This window comes from Seriola aureovittata, chromosome 4 (genome assembly GCF_021018895.1).
Source record: "Seriola aureovittata isolate HTS-2021-v1 ecotype China chromosome 4, ASM2101889v1, whole genome shotgun sequence".
In the NCBI taxonomy this organism is placed as follows: domain Eukaryota; kingdom Metazoa; phylum Chordata; class Actinopteri; order Carangiformes; family Carangidae; genus Seriola; species Seriola aureovittata.
Genome location: NC_079367.1, coordinates 18,958,618 through 18,981,835, shown reverse-complemented (window position 1 = coordinate 18,981,835; position 23,218 = coordinate 18,958,618). Strand labels below are relative to the sequence as shown.

The 23,218-nt window shown below is 32.8% G+C and overlaps 1 protein-coding gene across 1 annotated transcript in view; it reads right to left on the bottom strand.

The window, feature by feature from the left end:
* LOC130167351 (rho guanine nucleotide exchange factor 26-like) overlaps positions 1–23,218 on the bottom strand; it is a 42,871-nt gene that overhangs the window by 1,852 nt on the left and 17,801 nt on the right. The window contains exons 13-14 of the mRNA XM_056373452.1: positions 535–605; positions 208–312 (exon numbers count right to left, since the gene is read on the bottom strand). Of these exons, the coding sequence (XP_056229427.1) occupies positions 208–312; positions 535–605 (176 nt within the window). The remainder of the gene's footprint in view (positions 1–207; positions 313–534; positions 606–23,218) is intronic.

Genomic DNA, 23,218 nt, shown 5'->3' with positions numbered 1-23,218 from the left:
TTGCTATGGTCACCAAAAAGGAAATGACCTTTGGCCTCTTTGACCAACTCATCAAACAAGTATGTCGTATGAGAAAATAAAAGGGTGTGGTTGAAACAGGAAAGTGGAAAATTAGAGGGATACTAAAGAGGGTGAGTGGAGCTATACAGGGAGCAAGATAACATGGCTGAGTGATAAAGGCAAGGGAGGCATTGAGAGCTAACACACCGTCTTCTACAGTCTGCGAGACCAGCACCACATCAGCCACCTGCAGGGACAATTCATCTGGTTGCTTGGCTGTGTAAGTTCTGATCACCTCCATCTGCATGGCATCTGGAAGAGCACATAAAATGTACATGTAAGTGGACGCTGAGATTTTGTTGAGTCCATAAATAACATTTGTTACACTGTTACCATTTGAATATACTGAATCTGAATTAACATGTATGAACAAAAAAAAAGGTTCACCTAGTGACCACAAGGTGGTGGAATAGCCTAAAAGGAGAAGTCTTGGATCTCAGTATATATGTGAAAGTACGTTTGTCTATAACTCACTGATTCTGTCCTGACTCTTCTTGTTGTTGACACTCTGGCCCAGAGCACTGATCCATCGAGCACGCTCATTTCTAAAAGAACACATAAAAACATGAACACAGCATTAAACCTCCTCTGAAACTGGTGACCTTGGGAGGTCACTGACCTCAGCATTGCATTTTTCCAGTTTTTGCTCCATTTCTCCATGGTAATCATTTGTCTTTGCCAAAATTGCATAAAGATGCGTATTTGATGCTGTGGCCTTGTAACGTAATTTTGTTTGGAATTTCACTTAAACGTCATAGTATAGCAAGTCATAAAGAGTCATAGTATAGTGAGGCATAAAAATGCATTTTGCAGCTGGTCTGTTTCAGACCCAGGGACTGTTGAGGAGAAGAGCATCTGATTAAGGTGACACTGGTAAAACGAGGTGAGTATAAATGAACTAACCTGTTGTGTGGTGTGTTTCTTAAATATTTTGCTGTAGGGGGTTTGTGTAAAGTTTTGATTGTAGTTTTAATGTGATGCATGCACTCATCACAAGGACAGAGGGGAATTATGTGTCTGGATTACCATTTGAGTGTGTATTACTGAGTGACCTCTTTACCATCCATAATTAGTGACGAGGTCTTCGTCACTGGCATAAAAAGTCATAGTATAGCAAAAAGAAAAAAAAAAAAGCCATAGTAAGTATAAAGAGGTCATAGCATAGTATGGCATAAAAAATTGATAGTATAGTAAGGCATTAACAGGTCACAGTACAGTAAAGCCAAAAAAATGATATAGTATAATAAGTAAAAAAAAAAATGCCACAGTCAAGTAAGGCACAAAAATATCATAGTATATAATAAGGCTTAAAAAGTCATAGTATAGTAAGTCAAAAACACCACAGCATTGTAAGGCAGAAAAAGTCAGACCATATTGAGTCAAAAATGTAAAAAAAAAATTGTGGCTCAACTGTCTCAGAAAATCAAGATGGCTTGAGTCACCAAAGAAGATTGAAGTGCCATGCTTTTATTTACAAAAATAGTGAGGGAAAAAAAACGTGGACGTCCACAGCAAAACAAAACAACTACAACTTGCAAAAGTCCCCTCTCCTGGTCACTGCCACCCTCAGAGTCTTGGACTACTACTCGAGAGCCTTGTTGGCCAGAAGCTTATAACTGCTAAGGCCCTCCCTCTGGACAAACCAAAATCTGATTACTTCAACTATCATCCGTTTCTCATAATATGCAATTCAAATGCCAGTTTTCAGGTTAAATCCATATAATGTATCAACAGAAACACAACTTTCCAAGTCAACAACTGAAATAAATCCGAAAACCCCACAACAGTTTAATTAATTATGCAACACAATCCATAACCCAGGAAAAAGTTTCATCTACCATCAGCACACCTGTGCAGGTACCTGCTGCTTCTATTAACGGCAGCATTTTGCAGCTGGTCTGTTTCAGACCAAGGGACTGTTAAGGAGAAGAGCATCTGATCAAGGTGACATTGGTTGAATGAGGTGAGTATGAATAAACTGACCTGAATTGACTAACCTGTTGTGTGGTGTGTTTCTTTGGTTAAATATTTTGCTGAAGGTGTTTGGGTAAAGTTTTGATTGTAGTTTTAATGTGATGCGTATAAAAAGGCATAAAAAGTCCTAGCACAGTAAGGCTTAAAAAAGGTCATAGTACAGTTAGTTATAGAATGGAAAGGCATAAAAAGACATAGTTAAGTAAAAAAAAATAATGCTATAGTATAATAAGGCATGAAGCGGTCATAATGAGGCAAGCCAGATAAAGTCATAGTATAGTTTGACATAAAAAAGTCATAGTATAATAAGGCATAAAAAAAGTCATAGTATAGTAAGGCATAAAAACCATAGTATGGTGAGGCATAAAAACATCACAGTATAGTAAGGCATAAAAAGTCATAGCATGATAAGGCATAAAAAGTCATAGTATAGTATGGCATAAAATGTCATAGTATAATAAGGCATAAATAAGTCATAGTATAGTAAGGCATAAAAAAGTCATAATAAAGTTAGGCATAAAAATCATAGTATGGTGAGGCATAAAAACATCACAGTATAGTAAGGCATAAAAAAGTCATAGTATAGTAAGGCATAAAAAAAGTCATAGTATAGTAAGGCATAAAAATCATAGTATGGTGAGGCATAAAAACATCACAGTATAGTAAGGCATAAAAAGTCATAGTGTAGTATGGCATAAAAAAGTCATAGTATAATAAGGCATACATAAGTCATAGTAAGGCATAAAATTGTCATAGTATAGTAAGGCATAAAACTGTCATAGTATAGTAAGACAAAAAAAAGTCATAGTATAGTTAGGCATAAAAATCATAGTATGGTGAGGCATAAAAACATCACAGTATAGTAAGGCATAAAAAGTCATAGTATAATAAGGCATAAAAAAGTTATAGTATGGTGAGACATAAAAACATCCTAGTATAGTAAGACATAAAACGTCATAGTATAGTAAGGGATAAAAATGTCGTAGTATGGCGAGGAACAAAAAAAATCATAGTATAGTATGGCATATAAATTCTTAGTATAGTATGGCATAAAAAAGTCATAGTATAGTAAGGCATAAAATTGTCATAGTATAGTAAGGCATAAATAAGTCATAGTACAGCTGTACAGTTGATGCTTTACCATACTATGACGTTTTTTGACATTTTTATGACATACTATAATATGATGTTTTTTTGGCATTTTTATGCCTTAAAATACTATTTCCTTTCATGCTTTACCATACTATGACGTATTTATGACCTTTTATGCCATAATATACTATGATGTTTTTTTGACGTTTTATGCCATGCTATACTATGATGTTTTTTGACATTTTTATGACATGCTATAATATGTTTTTTGGGATCATTATACCTCCCTATCCTATGTAATCTTATTCTGTACCATACTATGACGTTTTTATGACTTTTTATGCCTTAATACACTATGATGTTTTTTTGACGTTTTATGCCATGCTATACTATGACGTTTTTTGACATTTTTATGACATACTATTATATGACGTTTTTTTGGCATTTTTATGCCTTAAAATACTATTTCCTTTCATTCTTTACCATACTATGACGTATTTATGACCTTTTATGCCATAATATACTATGATGTTTTTTTGACGTTTTATGCCATACCATACTATGACGTTTTTAGATATTTTTATGACATACTATACAATGATGTTTTTTGGGATTTTTATGCCTTAAAATACTATTTCCTTTGATGCTTTACCATACTATGACGTTTTTATGACCTTTTATGCCATAATATACTATGATGTTTTTTGACGTTTTATGCCATGCTATACTATGACGTTTTTTGACATTTTTATGACATACTATAATATGATGTTTTTTGGGATCATTATACCTCCCTATCCTATGTAATCTTATTCTGTACCATACTATGACGTTTTTATGAATTTTTATGCCTTAATACACTATGGTGTTTTTTTGACGTTTTATGCCATGCTATACTATGACGTTTTTTGACATTTTTATGACATACTATAATATGACGTTTTTTTGGCATTTTTATGCCTTAAAATACTATTTCCTTTCATTCTTTACCATACTATGACGTATTTATGACCTTTTAAGCCATAATATACTATGATGTTTTTTTGACGTTTTATGCCATGCTATACTATGACGTTTTTAGATATTTTTATGACATACTATACAATGATGTTCTTTGGGATTATTATGCCACCCTATCCTATGTAATCTTATTCTGTACCATACTATGACGTTTTTATGACTTTTTATGCCTTAATAAACTATGATGTTTTTTTGACGTTTTATGCCATGCTATACTATGACGTTTTTTGACATTTTTATGACATACTATAATATGATGTTTTTTTGGCATTTTTATGCCTTAAAATACTATTTCCTTTCATGCTTTACCATACTATGACGTATTTATGACCTTTTAAGCCATAATATACTATGATGTTTTTTTGACGTTTTATGCCATACTATACAATGATGTTTTTGATATTTTTATGACATACTATAATATGACGTTTTTTGGGATTATTATGCCTCCCTATCCTATGTAATTTTATTTTGTACCATACTATGACGTTTTTACGACTTTTTATGCCTTAATACACTATGCTGTTTTTTTGATATTTTTATGCCATGCTATACTATGACGTTTTTTGATATTTTTATGACATACTATACCATGATGTTTTTTTGACATTTTTATGCCTTAAAATACTATTTCCTTTGATGCTTTACCATACTATGACGTTTTTATGACTTTTTATGCCTTAATACACTATGATGTTTTTTTGACGTTTTATGCCATGCTATACTATGACGTTTTTTGACATTTTTATGACATACTATACAATGATGTTTTTTGGGATTTTTATGCCTTAAAATACTATTTCCTTTGATGCTTTACCATACTATGACGTTTTTATGACCTTTTATGCCATAATATACTATGATGTTTTTTGACGTTTTATGCCATGCTATACTATGACGTTTTTTGACATTTTTATGACATACTATAATATGACGTTTTTTTGGCATTTTTATGCCTTAAAATACTATTTCCTTTCATTCTTTACCATACTATGACGTATTTATGACCTTTTATGCCATAATATACTATGATGTTTTTTTGACGTTTTATGCCATACCATACTATGACGTTTTTAGATATTTTTATGACATACTATAATATGACGTTTTTTGGGATTATTATGCCTCCCTATCCTATGTAATTTTATTCTGTACCATACTATGACGTTTTTACGACTTTTTATGCCTTAATACACTATGCTGGTTTTTTGATATTTTTATGACATACTATACTATGATGTTTTTTGGCATTTTTATGCCTTAAAATACTATTTCCTTTGATGCTTTATTATACTATGACGTTTTTATGAACTTTTATGCCAGAATATACTATTACTTTTTTTTATATTTTAATGACATACTATACTATGACGTTTTTTGGTATTATTATGCCTCCCTATCCTATGTAATCTTATTCTCTACCATAATATGACGTTTGATGATCTTTTATGCCCTAATATAATATGATGTTTTTTTGACGTTTTATGCCATAATATACTATGATGTTTTTTTGGCATTTTTATGACATACTATAATATGACGTTTTTTGCGATTATTATGCCTCCCTATCCTATGTAATTTTATTCTGTACCATACTATGACGTTTTTATGACTTTTTATGCCTTAATACACTATGATGTTTTTTTTTATATTTTTATGCCATGCTATACTATGACGTTTTTAGATATTTTTATGACATACTATACAATGATGTTTTTTGGGATTATTATGCCACCCTATCCTATGTAATCTTATTCTGTACCATACTATGACGTTTTTATGCCTTAATACACTATGATGTTTTTTTGATATTTTTATGCCATACTATACAATGATGTTTTTTGGGATTATTATGCCTCCTTATCCTATGTAATCTTATTCTGTACCATATTATGACGTTTTTATGACTTTTTATGCCTTAATACAATGTGCTGTCTTTTTGACGGTGCCGCTTCACTCAGTACATGGCAAACAAGCCAGATAAATTTGGAATTAAATTTTGGTTAGCTGCAGACGTGGAAACTAAATACATGCTAAATGCCTTCCCATACCTCGGCAAAGATGATACGAGGCCACCAAAACAAAGGGTGGGCGAAAATGTTGTGATGAGGCTGGTGGAGCCCTTCATGGGAAAGGGAAGAAATATCACCAGCGACAACTTTTTCACGTCCCTCACCCTCGCCAAGAACCAGCTGAAGAGGAGCAACAGCCTGGTTGGCACAGTGAACAAGGCCAGAAGGGATCTTCCTCCTTCAGTCCAGCAGCAGAGAGGAGAGCTGTATTCCACCAAGGTCCTGAGGCATGAACGTACAACTCTCACTTTTTATCAAGGGAAACCTGTGTGCCACTGCCCTAGATATTGTATTTAGTATTGTATTTAGATAGTATTTAGTATAGATATCCTAGTTATTGTTTTTAGATAAATTTTTGTTTAGGGTATTCCTGGTTTGTTGTTTCTATGTCTGTTTATACGTTTGCTTATTTGACGCACGTTACTTTCCCAGTAACATTGGCTTCAGCCCCCGCAACCGAGGACAAGCAGGTTGTAAAATTAATTAATATTATTATTATTATTGTTCTTGTCATTATTACCATTGTTATTATATAGCCTGATATTGTATTGCATTACATTGTGAATAATTGTATTCTTTATATATATTGTTGTTGTTGTTATTATATTAAAATATTATTATTATTACTATCCCCCATTGTTTCTGAGTTTATCTCTTTTATTGAGCGTGTGTTTATATACATATAGCCTGCCTGCAATGAGGTAAGTTACAAGTTTTAAGTGTAGGCTTAATATATTTTAGTATTGTGCGGCAAATTCGCGAAATACGCAGCAGCAGTATCCCCCGCAGCCATTCTCTTTGATCCTTGTCTCATTTATCTCCTTTTCCTAGTAATTATCTCGTGTTTAACTGTTGAACAGGTAGCTTACACTAAATAATGACTGATTACCTGACTATGTGACAGTAAGTTGTTTCCTATATCCCCGTACACCTGCAAGGTTAAAACACACAATCAATGAAAATACGTATAGCAGTCTGGCGGACCTCACGGCGCTTAAAGAGGGTGTTCGAATGTTGGCGGTCCTAGTGTTAAAATACTATTTCCTTTGATGCTTTACCATACTATGACGTTTTTATGACCTTTTATGCCACAATATACTATGACATTTTTATGACATACTATACTATGACCTTTTTTTGACCTTTTATGCCAAAATATACTATGACGTTTTTTGACATTTTATGACATACTATACTATGACTTTTTTTGGGATTATTATGCCTCCCTATCCTATGTCATCTTATTCTGTACCATACTATGACGTTTTTATGCCTTTTTATGCCTTAATACACTATGATATTTTTTGACATTTTATGCCATACTATATATACAATGACAATTTTTGATATTTTTATGACATACTATACTATAACATTTTTTGGTATTATTATGCCTCCCTATCCTATGTAATTTTATTCTCTACCATGCTATGACGTTTTTTGACATTTTTATGACATACTATACTATGACGTTTTTTGGTATTATTATGGCTCCCTATCCTATGTAATTTTATTCTCTACCATACTATTACGTTTTTTGACATTTTTATGACATACTATACTATGATGTTTTTTTGGCATTTTTATGCCTTAAAATACTATTTCCTTTGATGCTTTACCATACTATGACGTATTTATGACCTTTTATGCAATAATATACTATGATGTTTTTTTGACGTTTTATGCCATGCTATACTATGACGTTTTTTGACATTTTTATGACATACTATACTATGACGTTTTTTGGTATTATTATGCCTCCCTATCCTATTTAATCTTATTCTCTACCATAATATGACGTTTGTATGATCTTTTATGCCCTAATATACTAGGATGTTTTTTTGACATTTTCTACCAAACTATATTATGCAGTTTTTTGATATTTTTATGACATACTGTACAATGTTTTTTTGGCATTTTTATGCCTTAAAATACTATTTCCTTTAATGCTTTACCATACTATAACGTATTTATGCCCTTTTACGCCATAATATAATATGCTGGTTTTTATGACATACTATACTATGACGTTTTTTGGTATTATTATGCCTCCCTATCCTATGTAATCTTATTCTGTACCATACTATGACGTTTTTATGACTTTTTATGCCTTAATACACTATGATGTTTTTGGATATTTTTATGACATACTATACTATGATGTTTTTGTGGCATTTTTATGCCTTAAAATACTATTTCCTTTAATGCTTTACCATATTATGACATATTTATGACATTTTATGCCATAATATACTATGATGTTTTTTTGACGTTTTATGCCATACTATACTATGACGTTTTTTGATATTTTTCTGCCATACTATACTATGACGTTTTTTGGCATTATTATGCCTTTCAATACTATATCATTTGATACCATGCCATACTATGACGTTTTTATGACCTTTTATGCCTTAATATAATATGCTGTTTTTTTGACGTTTTATGCCATACTATACTATGACGTTTTTTGACATTTTTATGACATACTATACTATGATGTTTTTTGGGATTATTATGCCTCCCTATCCTATGTAATCTTATTCTGTACCATACTATGACGTTTTTATGACTTTTTATATCTTAATACACTATGATGTTTTTTTGACGTTTTATGCCATACTATACTATGACGTTTTTTGACATTTTTATGACATACTATACTACGATGTTTTTTTTGTCATTTTTATGCCTTAAAATACTATTTCCTTTGATGCTTTACCATACTATGACGTTTTTATGACCTTTTACGCCATAATATAATATGCTGGTTTTTATGACATACTATACTATGACGTTTTTTGGTATTATTATGCCTCCCTATCCTATGTAATCTTATTCTGTACCATACTATGACGTTTTAATGACTTTTTATACCTTAATACACTATGCTGTTTTTTTGATATTTTTATGCCATGCTATACTATGACGTTTTTGGATATTTTTATGACATACTATACTATGATGTTTTTGTGGCATTTTTATGCCTTAAAATACTATTTCCTTTAATGCTTTACCATATTATGACATATTTATGACATTTTATGCCATAATATACTATGATGTTTTTTTGACATTTTATGCCATACTATACTATGACGTTTTTTGATATTTTTCTGCCATACTATACTATGACGTTTTTTGGCATTATTATGCCTTACAATACTATATCATTTGATACCATGCCATACTATGACGTATTTATGACCTTTTATGCCTTAATATAATATGCTGTTTTTTTGACGTTTTATGCCACACTATACTATGACGTTTTTTTGACATTTTTATGACATACTATACTATGATGTTTTTTTGGCATTTTAATGCCTTAAAATACTATTTCCTTTGATGCTTTACCATACTATGACGTTTTTATGACCTTTTATGCCATAATATACTATGACGTTTTTATGACATACTATACTATGACGTTTTTTGGCATTATTATGCCTTACAATACTATATCATTTGATACCATGCCATACTATGACGTTTTTATGACCTTTTATGCCTTAATATAATATGCTGTTTTTTTGACGTTTTATGCCATACTATACTATGACGTTTTTTGACATTTTTATGACATACTATACTATGATGTTTTTTTGGCATTTTAATGCCTTAAAATACTATTTCCTTTGATGCTTTACCATACTATGACGTTTTTATGACCTTTTATGCCATAATATACTATGACGTTTTTATGACATACTATACTATGACGTTTTTTGGGATTATTATGCCTCCCTATCCTATGTAATCTTATTCTGTACCATACTATGACGTTTTTATGACTTTTTATACCTTAATACACTATGATGTTTTTTTGACGTTTTATGCCATGCTATACTATGATGTTTTTGTGGCATTTTTATGCCTTAAAATACTATTTCCTTTAATGCTTTACCATATTATGACATATTTATGACCTTTTATGCCATAATATACTATGATGTTTTTTTGACGTTTTATGCCATACTATACTATGATGTTTTTTGATATTTTTATGACTTACTATACTATGACGTTTTTTGGCATTTTAATGCCTTACAATACTATATCATTTGATACCATGCCATACTATGACGTTTTTATGACCTTTTATGCCTTAATATACTATGCTGTTTTTTTGATATTTTTATGCCATGCTATACTATGATGTTTTTGTGGCATTTTTATGCCTTAAAATACTATTTCCTTTAATGCTTTACCATATTATGACATATTTATGACCTTTTATGCCATAATATACTATGATGTTTTTTTGACGTTTTATGCCATACTATACTATGATGTTTTTTGATATTTTTATGACATACTATACTATGACGTTTTTTGGCATTTTAATGCCTTACAATACTATATCATTTGATACCATGCCATACTATGACGTTTTTATGACCTTTTATGCCTTAATATAATATGCTGTTTTTTTGACGTTTTATGCCATACTATACTATGACGTTTTTTTGACATTTTTATGACATACTATACTATGATGTTTTTTTGGCATTTTAATGCCTTAAAATACTATTTCCTTTGATGCTTTACCATACTATGACGTTTTTATGACCTTTTATGCCATAATATACTATGACGTTTTTATGACATACTATACTATGACGTTTTTTGGGATTATTATGCCTCCCTATCCTATGTAATCTTATTCTGTACCATACTATGACGTTTTTATGACTTTTTATACCTTAATACACTATGATGTTTTTTTGACGTTTTATGCCATGCTATACTATGATGTTTTTGTGGCATTTTTATGCCTTAAAATACTATTTCCTTTAATGCTTTACCATATTATGACATATTTATGACCTTTTATGCCATAATATACTATGATGTTTTTTTGACGTTTTATGCCATACTATACTATGATGTTTTTTGATATTTTTATGACATACTATACTATGACGTTTTTTGGCATTTTAATGCCTTACAATACTATTTCCTTTAATGCTTTACCATACTATAACGTATTTATGCCCTTTTACGCCATAATATAATATGCTGGTTTTTATGACATACTATACTATGACGTTTTTTGGTATTATTATGCCTCCCTATCCTATGTAATCTTATTCTGTACCATACTATGACGTTTTTATGACTTTTTATGCCTTAATACACTATGATGTTTTTGGATATTTTTATGACATACTATACTATGATGTTTTTGTGGCATTTTTATGCCTTAAAATACTATTTCCTTTAATGCTTTACCATATTATGACATATTTATGACATTTTATGCCATAATATACTATGATGTTTTTTTGACGTTTTATGCCATACTATACTATGACGTTTTTTGATATTTTTCTGCCATACTATACTATGACGTTTTTTGGCATTATTATGCCTTTCAATACTATATCATTTGATACCATGCCATACTATGACGTTTTTATGACCTTTTATGCCTTAATATAATATGCTGTTTTTTTGACGTTTTATGCCATACTATGACGTTTTTTTGACATTTTTATGACATACTATACTATGATGTTTTTTGGGATTATTATGCCTCCCTATCCTATGTAATCTTATTCTGTACCATACTATGACGTTTTTATGACTTTTTATATCTTAATACACTATGATGTTTTTTTGACGTTTTATGCCATACTATACTATGACGTTTTTTGACATTTTTATGACATACTATACTACGATGTTTTTTTTGTCATTTTTATGCCTTAAAATACTATTTCCTTTGATGCTTTACCATACTATGACGTTTTTATGACCTTTTACGCCATAATATAATATGCTGGTTTTTATGACATACTATACTATGACGTTTTTTGGTATTATTATGCCTCCCTATCCTATGTAATCTTATTCTGTACCATACTATGACGTTTTAATTACTTTTTATACCTTAATACACTATGCTGTTTTTTTGATATTTTTATGCCATGCTATACTATGACGTTTTTGGATATTTTTATGACATATTATACTATGATGTTTTTGTGGCATTTTTATGCCTTAAAATACTATTTCCTTTAATGCTTTACCATATTATGACATATTTATGACATTTTATGCCATAATATACTATGATGTTTTTTTGACATTTTATGCCATACTATACTATGACGTTTTTTGATATTTTTCTGCCATACTATACTATGACGTTTTTTGGCATTATTATGCCTTACAATACTATATCATTTGATACCATGCCATACTATGACGTTTTTATGACCTTTTATGCCTTAATATAATATGCTGTTTTTTTGACGTTTTATGCCACACTATACTATGACGTTTTTTTGACATTTTTATGACATACTATACTATGATGTTTTTTTGGCATTTTAATGCCTTAAAATACTATTTCCTTTGATGCTTTACCATACTATGACGTTTTTATGACCTTTTATGCCATAATATACTATGACGTTTTTATGACATACTATACTATGACGTTTTTTGGCATTATTATGCCTTACAATACTATATCATTTGATACCATGCCATACTATGACGTTTTTATGACCTTTTATGCCTTAATATAATATGCTGTTTTTTTGACGTTTTATGCCATACTATACTATGACGTTTTTTGACATTTTTATGACATACTATACTATGATGTTTTTTTGGCATTTTAATGCCTTAAAATACTATTTCCTTTGATGCTTTACCATACTATGACGTTTTTATGACCTTTTATGCCATAATATACTATGACGTTTTTATGACATACTATACTATGACGTTTTTTGGGATTATTATGCCTCCCTATCCTATGTAATCTTATTCTGTACCATACTATGACGTTTTTATGACTTTTTATACCTTAATACACTATGATGTTTTTTTGACGTTTTATGCCATGCTATACTATGATGTTTTTGTGGCATTTTTATGCCTTAAAATACTATTTCCTTTAATGCTTTACCATATTATGACATATTTATGACCTTTTATGCCATAATATACTATGATGTTTTTTTGACGTTTTATGCCATACTATACTATGATGTTTTTTGATATTTTTATGACATACTATACTATGACGTTTTTTGGCATTTTAATGCCTTACAATACTATATCATTTGATACCATGCCATACTATGACGTTTTTATGACCTTTTATGCCTTAATATACTATGCTGTTTTTTTGATATTTTTATGCCATGCTATACTATGATGTTTTTGTGGCATTTTTATGCCTTAAAATACTATTTCCTTTAATGCTTTACCATATTATGACATATTTATGACCTTTTATGCCATAATATACTATGATGTTTTTTTGACGTTTTATGCCATACTATACTATGATGTTTTTTGATATTTTTATGACATACTATACTATGACGTTTTTTGGCATTTTAATGCCTTACAATACTATATCATTTGATACCATGCCATACTATGACGTTTTTATGACCTTTTATGCCTTAATATACTATGCTGTTTTTTTGACGTTTTATGCCATACTATACTATGACGTTTTTTGACATTTTTATGACATTCTATACTATGATGTTTTTTTTGTCATTTTTATGCCTTAAAATACTATTTCCTTTGATGCTTTACCATACTATGACGTTTTTATGACCTTTTACGCCATAATATAATATGCTGGTTTTTATGACATACTATACTATGACGTTTTTTGGTATTATTATGCCTCCCTATCCTATGTAATCTTATTCTGTACCATACTATGACGTTTTTATGACTTTTTATGCCTTAATACACTATGCTGTTTTTTTGATATTTTTATGCCATGCTATACTATGACATTTTTGGATATTTTTATGACATACTATACTATGATGTTTTTGTGGCATTTTTATGCCTTAAAATACTATTTCCTTTAATGCTTTACCATATTATGACATATTTATGACATTTTATGCCATAATATACTATGATGTTTTTTTGACGTTTTATGCCATACTATACTATGACGTTTTTTGATATTTTTCTGCCATACTATACTATGACGTTTTTTGGCATTATTATGCCTTACAATACTATATCATTTGATACCATGCCATACTATGACGTTTTTATGACTTTTTATGCCTTAATACACTATGATGTTTTTTTGATATTTTTCTGCCATACTATACTATGACGTTTTTTGGCATTATTATGCCTTACAATACTATATCATTTGATACCATGCCATACTATGACGTTTTTATGACTTTTTATGCCTTAATACACTATGATGTTTTTTTGATATTTTTATGCCATGCTATACTATGACGTTTTTTGGCATTATTATGCCTTACAATACTAAATCATTTGATACCATGCCATACTATGACGTTTTTATGACCTTTTATGCCTTAATATAATATGCTGTTTTTTTGACGTTTTATGCCATACTATACTATGACGTTTTTTGGTATTATTATGGCTGCCTTTCCTATGTAATTTTACTCTCTACCATACTATGACGTTTTTTGACATTTTTATGACATACTATACTATGATGTTTTTTTTGGCATTTTTATGCCTTAAAATACTATTTCCTTTGATGCTTTACCATACTATGACGTTTTTATGACTTTTTATACCTTAATACACTATGATGTTTTTTGACGTTTTATGCCATACTATACTATGATGTTTTTTTGGCATTTTTATGCCTTAAAATACTATTTCTTTTGATGCTTTACCATACTATTACGTTTTTATGACCTTTTATGCCATAATATATTATGATGTTTTTTTGACCTTTTATGCCATACTATACTATGACGTTTTTTGACATTTTTATGACATACTATACTAAGATGTTTTTTTGGCATTTTTATGCCTTAAAATACTATTTCCTTTGATGCTTTACCATACTATGATGTTTTTATGACCTTTTATGCCATAATATACTATGATGTTTTTTTGACGTTTTATTCCATACTAAAGGCATAAAAATTCATTGTATAGTAAGGCATAAAATGTCATAGTATAGTAAGGCATAAAAAAGTCATGTTATAGTTAGGCATAAAAATCATAGTATGGTGAGGCATAAAAACATCCCAGTATAGTAAGGCATAAAAAGTCATAGTATGGTAATGCATAAAAAAGTCATAGTACAGTAAGGCATAAAAATTCATAGTATAGTAAGTTGTTAAAAGTTATAGAATGGAAAGGTATAAAAAAGTAATGGTATAGTAAGGCATAAAAACATAGTATAGCAAAGCATAAAATTGTCATAGTATAGTAAGGCATAAAAATGTTATATTATAGTAAGTCATTAAAACATATAATAAAAGGCACAAAAATAAATAGTTTAGTCAGGCATAAAACGTCCAACTACAGTAAGACATATAAAGTGATATAAAAATATCATAGTATAGTACTGCATAAAAATTACATAGTATAGTCATTTATAAAAAGTCATAGCATACTAAGGCATAAAAAGTCATAATATGGTCAGGCATAAAAAGTCATAGTATAGTAAGTCATAAATTTGTCCTACTATCGTAAGTTGTAAAAAGTTATAGAATGGAAAGTTATAAAAAAGTAATGGTATAGTAAGGCATAAAAAAATAGTATAGCAAAGCATAAAATTGTCATAGTATAGTAAGGCATAAAAAGTCATAGTATAGTAAGGCATAAAATGTCATAGTATAGTAAGGCATGAAAAGATGAAAGTATAGTGAGGCATAAAAATGACATAGTATAGTAAGGCATACAAAGTCATAGTATAATAAAGCATAAAAAAGTCATAGTATATTATGGCATAAAAAGTCACGGTAAGGCATAAAAATGTTATGTATAGTACGGCAAAAAAATGTCATAGTATAGTAAGGCATAAAAAGTCATAGAATAGTAAAGCATAAAAGCGTTAAAGTATGGTACTGCATAAAAATGACATAGTATAGTAATTTATGAAAAGTCATAGAATATTATGGCATAAAAAGTCTGGTAAGGCATAAAAATGTTATAGTATAGTAAGGCATAAAAATGTCATAGTATAGTAAGGCATAAAAAGTCATCGTATACTTAGGCATAAAAAGTCATAATATGGCCAGGCATAAAAAGTCATAGTATAGTAAGGCATAAATATGTCCTACTATAGTAAGGCATAAAAAGTCTCAGTATAGTAAGGCCTAAAAATGTCATACTATAGTAAGTTGTTAAAAGTTATAGAATGGAAAGTTATAAAAAAAGTAATAGTATAGTAAGGCATAAAAAAATAGTATAGCAAAGCATAAAATTGTCATAGTATAGTAAGGCATAAAAAGTCACAGTATAATAATGCATAAAAAAGTCATAGTATATTATGGGATAAAAAGTCATGGTAAGGCATAAAAAGTCATAGTATAGCAAGGCATAAAAATGTTATATTATAGTAAGTCATTAAAACATATAATAAGGCACAAAAATAAATAGTTTAGTCAGGCATAAAAAGTCATACTATAGTAATGCATAAAAACGTCACAGGATAGTAAGGCATATAAAGTCATAGTATAAAAAGCCCCAAAAAAAAGTCACAGTATAGTAGTGCACAAAACGTCATAATAAGGCATAAAAAGTCACAGTATTGTTAGGTATAAAAAGTCATACTATACTAATGCATAAAAACGTCACAGGATAGTAAGGCATATAAAAATAATTTTTTTTACTTGTGGAATTTGTTTGTGTGTTTGCAAATCCATTTTATAATTGCAAGAAATTTTTTGAATTTGCAAATTTATTTTTTGTATTTGTGGAAGGTGTTTTACATTTACAGATGACATTTTTACGCTTTGTCAATCTGTTCACACAAATAATATTTTAAAAAATGTACCTCCATTGAACAGATTGTGAGTCAGAGCAAAATGAGGAAAATGAGAACAAAGGCTGATTCTCAGGTGCTGCTTTTTCTCTCATGTGTTTCATGGGGGAAAAAAAACACTGGGTGGAGTCGCACAGGTCAAATTCCACGAAACTCTACCTCTTATTTCACCTGTTCTCAGCTCCTACAGAAAGGAGAGTAGAGGGGTGGATTTAGAAAGAGCAGAGTGGGGGAGAGATAAAGGGGGTTCAGGAAATGAACCATAGGGGGTTTATTGAGGCCCTCTGTGACTCAACACCATTGACCTGCATCATGCAGTTGGGCACAACATGCACAGACGATCACAGACTGACTAGTATTTGTGTGGACCCTCTTCACAAGGGCCTCAAATGGACCTGAAACGGGCAAGTCCCATGAGTCAGATCTCACTATTGTGTTCCCATTGTACAAATGCTGTTCAGATCCCTTTCAGGACGCAGCTGTAAAATATTGGATCACGTCATCCTTCAACAATTGACTGGGTTGTATGAAATCACCTTTATAACCACCACTGTGAAATAACTTCATTAACATTATGAGGAGCATAGGACAACCTTTGGAATTTCACAATAAAATGTTACAGTCTTGGTATGTTGGTACCTTTCATTGTGTTCAAAACAGCACTGCCATTTTCAATTCCTCCTGGGGTCATAGGCCAAGTGGGAAATAATCACTGACTAGTCAAGTGATGTAATTTCTTTTTTAAATGTATTATTTATATATTTTATATTCATAGTTTGATGGTCTATGTTTCAAGCTAGCCTGTGCAAGCACCACATATGAAGTACTTAACTGTACATGAATAGCTACACATACAACAGAACAAGACATAAGTCTCATGAGAATGTTGTTAGCTTTGCAGGTACTTGGTCAAAAAGCAAAGGGTTGGACGAACACTTTGACCTGCTGTTAGTGCTGAATTGAAAGTCAGAGGGTTGCTAAAGCTTTTACGATTCATACTATGGAAAATATGAATTTCTGTACCAAATTCTTTGGCATATGTGCAACAGTTTATAGTTGCTATTTAAGTCTGAACCAAGACAATGGATCAACCAACCAACATTCACATAGCCATGATGTTAGCATGGATAAAAAAGCCGGAAAGAAAATAGTAACATTGTTAGCAGGCATCATAATAAATAAGGGGCAGACAAATAGGGGCCTGCAAATCTTTATGTAGAAGTCAGAGAAAAAAAATGAAGGCAAACAGCCACTACTTCATTAGTAAAAGACACATACTAATTATTTTACCCATATTTTAACAGACACCGAAGAGGATTTGCATTCGTTGAAAGTTACTGATCAGTTTGGGTGTGCGTCCGCCACTGTGACTGCTAATGAATCACCTTCTATGATCTTTCCTGCCCTCATTACAGGCCAAACATGTTTTAAATAATAGACCGGATATCCTGTGAGAACAAACTTGCATCAAATAAATGATATTTAAGTGAACACATGTTACACAAATATAAGAGAAACATGCTTCAGTCAAAGGCCAGGCTTGGTCTCTACTGAATGTGCAACATCCGAGCTGCTCTGTGGGAAAGACAGCTGTTAGACGTTGCTCTTGACAGCTGGACACACATGCCGATACACAGTTTGATACATGTGCACATACACTGCACACAATCATGACAGGTCGCCTTCTCACACTTAAACAGCTGAAATACTTTATTGAAATTATGAATGTACATGTATTCAATAGATCCTGCACAGGCGCAAACAGACAACCATGTGTTTGAGAGGCACTTAATGGTTATCTGTGGAATGTGAATCATGTACCAAAACAGGGTTCAGGTAAAAAAAAAAAAAAAAAAAAAACAGCCTTCAAATTGTGTGTGAGAGTGTGTGTTTACATGCAGGCATGTGAATACTGCACATGGACAAACAGCAGGTGCTTATCCTCTTCCCCTCTAGATGACTACAGGCCTGTGCAGGATCAGTCTATTCATGGTAGTAAAGCTCCCTCTGCCTTTAACCATTCATCCCCAACAGCAAGAGCTTGCCAAGAATCATAAATCCATTGTCAGAGGTTCTTGTTTCACCTCCAAAAAGAAGCAAGGCCTCGCCACTGCACTGTAAAACCTCTTTCACACAAGCAGATAGAAAGTGATGACAGCCTCCTCCTAATCTCCCTTCTTCTGCCAACTTGAAATCACCACCAGGCCACTGTTTTCCATCTCATTTCAGTTTCATCACTGCCTCTCCTCCTAACCCTTTCTGCTAACTCCTATCAATTTGTTTACTCCCAGCTGAATCATTCCCTTGTTTCCACTTAACCACAGGTCAGAACAGCATTTGGGTACAATCCCTACTCTTCCAACGGAAACATGACATCTCTCTGCCTGGAGCAGACCAGCGAGGGAAACTCCCAGGGAGAGGGAACCATTCCCATCAGCAAGTTTTTCGTTATCATATAAACAAAAGCAGACATAGTAAGAAAACCAAAACAACCTCATAAACGAAAGCAGACGGAGTTAAGTAAAAAAAATCAAAAACAATGCCAAAGTGTCCAGCATAAGTACAGACGCCCTCCTCTTGGTCGGGGCTGTTGCATAACCGATGCTGTTTTGTGTTATAGCTGCATATCTGACTAACTGAACTGTTTTGCTGCAGAGTTCTGTAGCTGCTCTGTTCTACTAATAGAGAAGCGCTATTCATTGACTCTGGAAAGGACACAACATTGGGTCATGGGGAAGGCGCGCTGACATGCGCACACTGAACAAAAGGATATACAGAAAAGGAAGAGGACACAGACAGAAAAGAAGAGAATCACAGACGATACGAGAGGAGAGCAGCCACACAGACGTCCCTGTGCCATCTCCAATTCAGCTGTCTGTCTGAATTCCTCAAGTATTACGCCACTGCTGAAGTCAAAGATCAGTCTATTGTATGCATGTTTCTTAGACCTCACACAGTGACACGTAGGCTACAGTAGACACAGGTAATCAGCTTAAAGGTTCTGCAGGTAGAGAGCAAATGGAAGTAATGGAACTGAAAGCAGAAACTAACTAACCAACCCTCACCCTAACCCACACTGACACCAACATAAAAAATTCCATTTCTACAGTTTCATTTCCACATAAAAAAAAAAAAAAAAAAAAAGACACAAAAAAACACAGACCCGCCTTCGGTCAGAATGTGTGGAATTTCACATTGGAACCCGAATTGAGCTGCACTTAAATGTAGCAGGGAAGTGAACAATATATGCAGCACAGCCACTTCCTTTTGACTGGAGGAAATTTAATTCCTCAGAACCACTGATGCTTATACCTTTTCCAGAGAAATCGCACACAAACTAGGCCTGCATTTTTTGTTGTCTTTGCCGTCTGAAATGTGACAGTTAGACCAAATCAGCTGACCATCCTCTATCCAATCAGCAGCTTCCTTCCAAGGCTCTCTTTGACTTTTTGTGAACACTGAAACACATGTGGAACAGGTGTGTAAATAAATTTGTTTCAATATATTTCAGCTTTACTTCAGTAGTAATAACACACATAGCACATTTTGTCACCAAAAAAAGGTGGGTTTCATAGTGACGAAATGGTCGGTCAAATAATCAAATGTAACGATACATTTTCTAGTTGCAGCTTCTCATATGTCAGGAAATCCTTCTTTACTCTTTTCTTTTATTGCAAATTCAATATGTTTGGATTTGTGACAGCTGGTCAACAACACAAGCTATTTGAATTCAACACCTGCAGCTCTGGAAAACTGCGATCAATCCAAACCACAGATAGATCAATCAATAATGAAAATAATTGTTACAGCCCTACTAGACTGTTGCTCCATCCTGCTGCTTTTTACCGTTTGAGGGAAATTTACAGACTTCATGAGTGATCAAGAATATAAAGTAGCTTCATCTACAATAATTAGTCATAGGCACAATACTGTCCATCCTGTTCACAGCAATTTCCGAGAAAGCCTCAAAACTCATCTATCCTCTCTACTTCATTTAACTCTGATAGAAGACCAAAATAGACTGGCTAATGAAACACCACTTCTATGTGTCATGTCGGGTTAAATCACTAAACTAGAATGAATGGTCGGAGGAAGAGGAAGTTATTCTGTGGTCATCAAAAACAAAGAGCAGACACTGTCTGCTGTCTAAAAGATCAGACACGGGACTGTGAAGAAGAGTCGGGGAGAGTGAAGCAACAGGGTGGGAGTAAGGATAGTCGTGGGAAACAGCCCACTTAACAATGGGCCGCTGCTAGGCAACAGCTTAAACAATGCCTAGCAACCACTGTAACAATGGACGGTTGCCAGGGTTCATTCAGTACCACAGTGAGTGGAGCGCTGCACCCTCGACACACACACACACACACACACACACACACATACATCATTACATCTCAGCCAAGGGCCCCAAACCCAAGCTATCAAAGGAGGGATATCCAGGGGCTTTCCACAACAACACACACTAGACAGAGGGGGCAGTCAAGACAAGGAGACCCCCACATGTATACATGGGCAGTATCTAAAGGCTCAATGGGCAGCACATTGAGTCATGTCATTAAGATTGCCACCTACACAGGCCCACAGCAGTCACACTTAACGCTATTACTGCAGTCACTTTGTCTGGCTTACACAGCTCAGCGGCTAATACGAGTGACCCACTCTAGAAAACTAGTTTTAATTTTGAAAAGCAACATAAAACTGGACAGTGGCGATGTGTGGGATTTTTCAACTATATCAATTTATCAGGATGGAGTAAAGACCAAACATGAAGGTGTTTCATTTCAGGACAGTAGTACTGACTGCTGTCTTCACACTTTGATATATTTCTGTCCGGCTGCAACAAACAAGTGTTTTCATTATCCATCAAGTCCAATGTGACATCTTCACGTGACAAATGTCGTGTTTTGTCTTAAAAACCCAAACCCCAAAATGTTCAATTTACAATCATAGCAGAGAGAGGGACAGGGAAACCACAAATGTTCATATTTGAGAAGCCGAGACCAGAGAATTTATTTCTTCTTACAGATGACTCAAACCTATTGAACATTATCAAAGGTTATGCTGATTCACTGGTTACATGACTGACTGTAGCAGTTGTACTCTAATCCCTTAGCGGCTGTACCCCGTACTGAGTGGTTGTTAAGCTGTTGAAAATAACTACTCCTGTCTGAACTGAGCCTTGCTGTAAGGTTACTATGTTTAACTATCATTTACTCAATCCCCTCTATTACACAATTTAACAATTTAAATGTTAAAGCTGAGATACTTATTTAGATATTTTTGAAATGAATATAAAAAAAATTTCACCTTCCATGGATTGAATCTTTACAGCCATAGTCATAGACTAATACAGTATGTACTTATCGAACATTTGGCTGATTTGAGAAAAGGTTTTAAAACAGGTGGAGAGCCATTTAAAGGCAGCGCTATTAAACAATGGAGCTGAAAAACCACAGCTTCTGTAATGAGAATACAGAGGGAGGTTCTCTAACTACACAGGAATGAGGAGGAACAGGCCCAGTGCATATGAAAACACACCATTACAAAGCTTTGAACCAAAGCAAATAACTACAGTGAAAACTGAGTGTGTGTGTGTGTGTGTGTGTGTGTGTGTGTGTGTGTGTGTGTGTGTGTGTGTGTGTGTGTGAGCGAGCATATTTGTGTACATGTGAGAACGTTGCTAATGCTAACTAGAACAAATACACCCTGTATGAAGTCCAATATATGACAGATCCCCTTTGTTTGTGCGGGTTATGTAATTTATGTAAACAACTTCGCTCTTTAGTCTATTCCCTCTACAAAGAGAGATGGGATTGGTGGTGGTGGTGGTGAGGGGGGGTGGGGTGGTTTGAGTTTTATCCATACGGTTACAAGCAAGAACTTCAAGGACCTTCAATCCAGCTGAATATATTTCTAGGGCAGATGTGTGAGTAATCGTATTGCACATGCAATAAAGTTCAGCAGACTTTAAACAAAGGAAGTTGCTTGCCCTAGAATAGATGGTTGTGTTGCAAAGCACTCAGTCAACAAAACAATTATCCGGTACAGCTGGTCTGTGTTACAGTACGACTGCAGACTGTAAAACGCAATAATAAACTTCATTTCCTAGGTCACATAAAGAAGAACAGTGAGGCTCAGGCTGCGTCTAGAGAATGGCTGTAACAAAATATCCCTGTGAGCTGTAATGGTCCAAAATGAGACTAAGAAATAAAAGCTAAGGAGAGAAGGG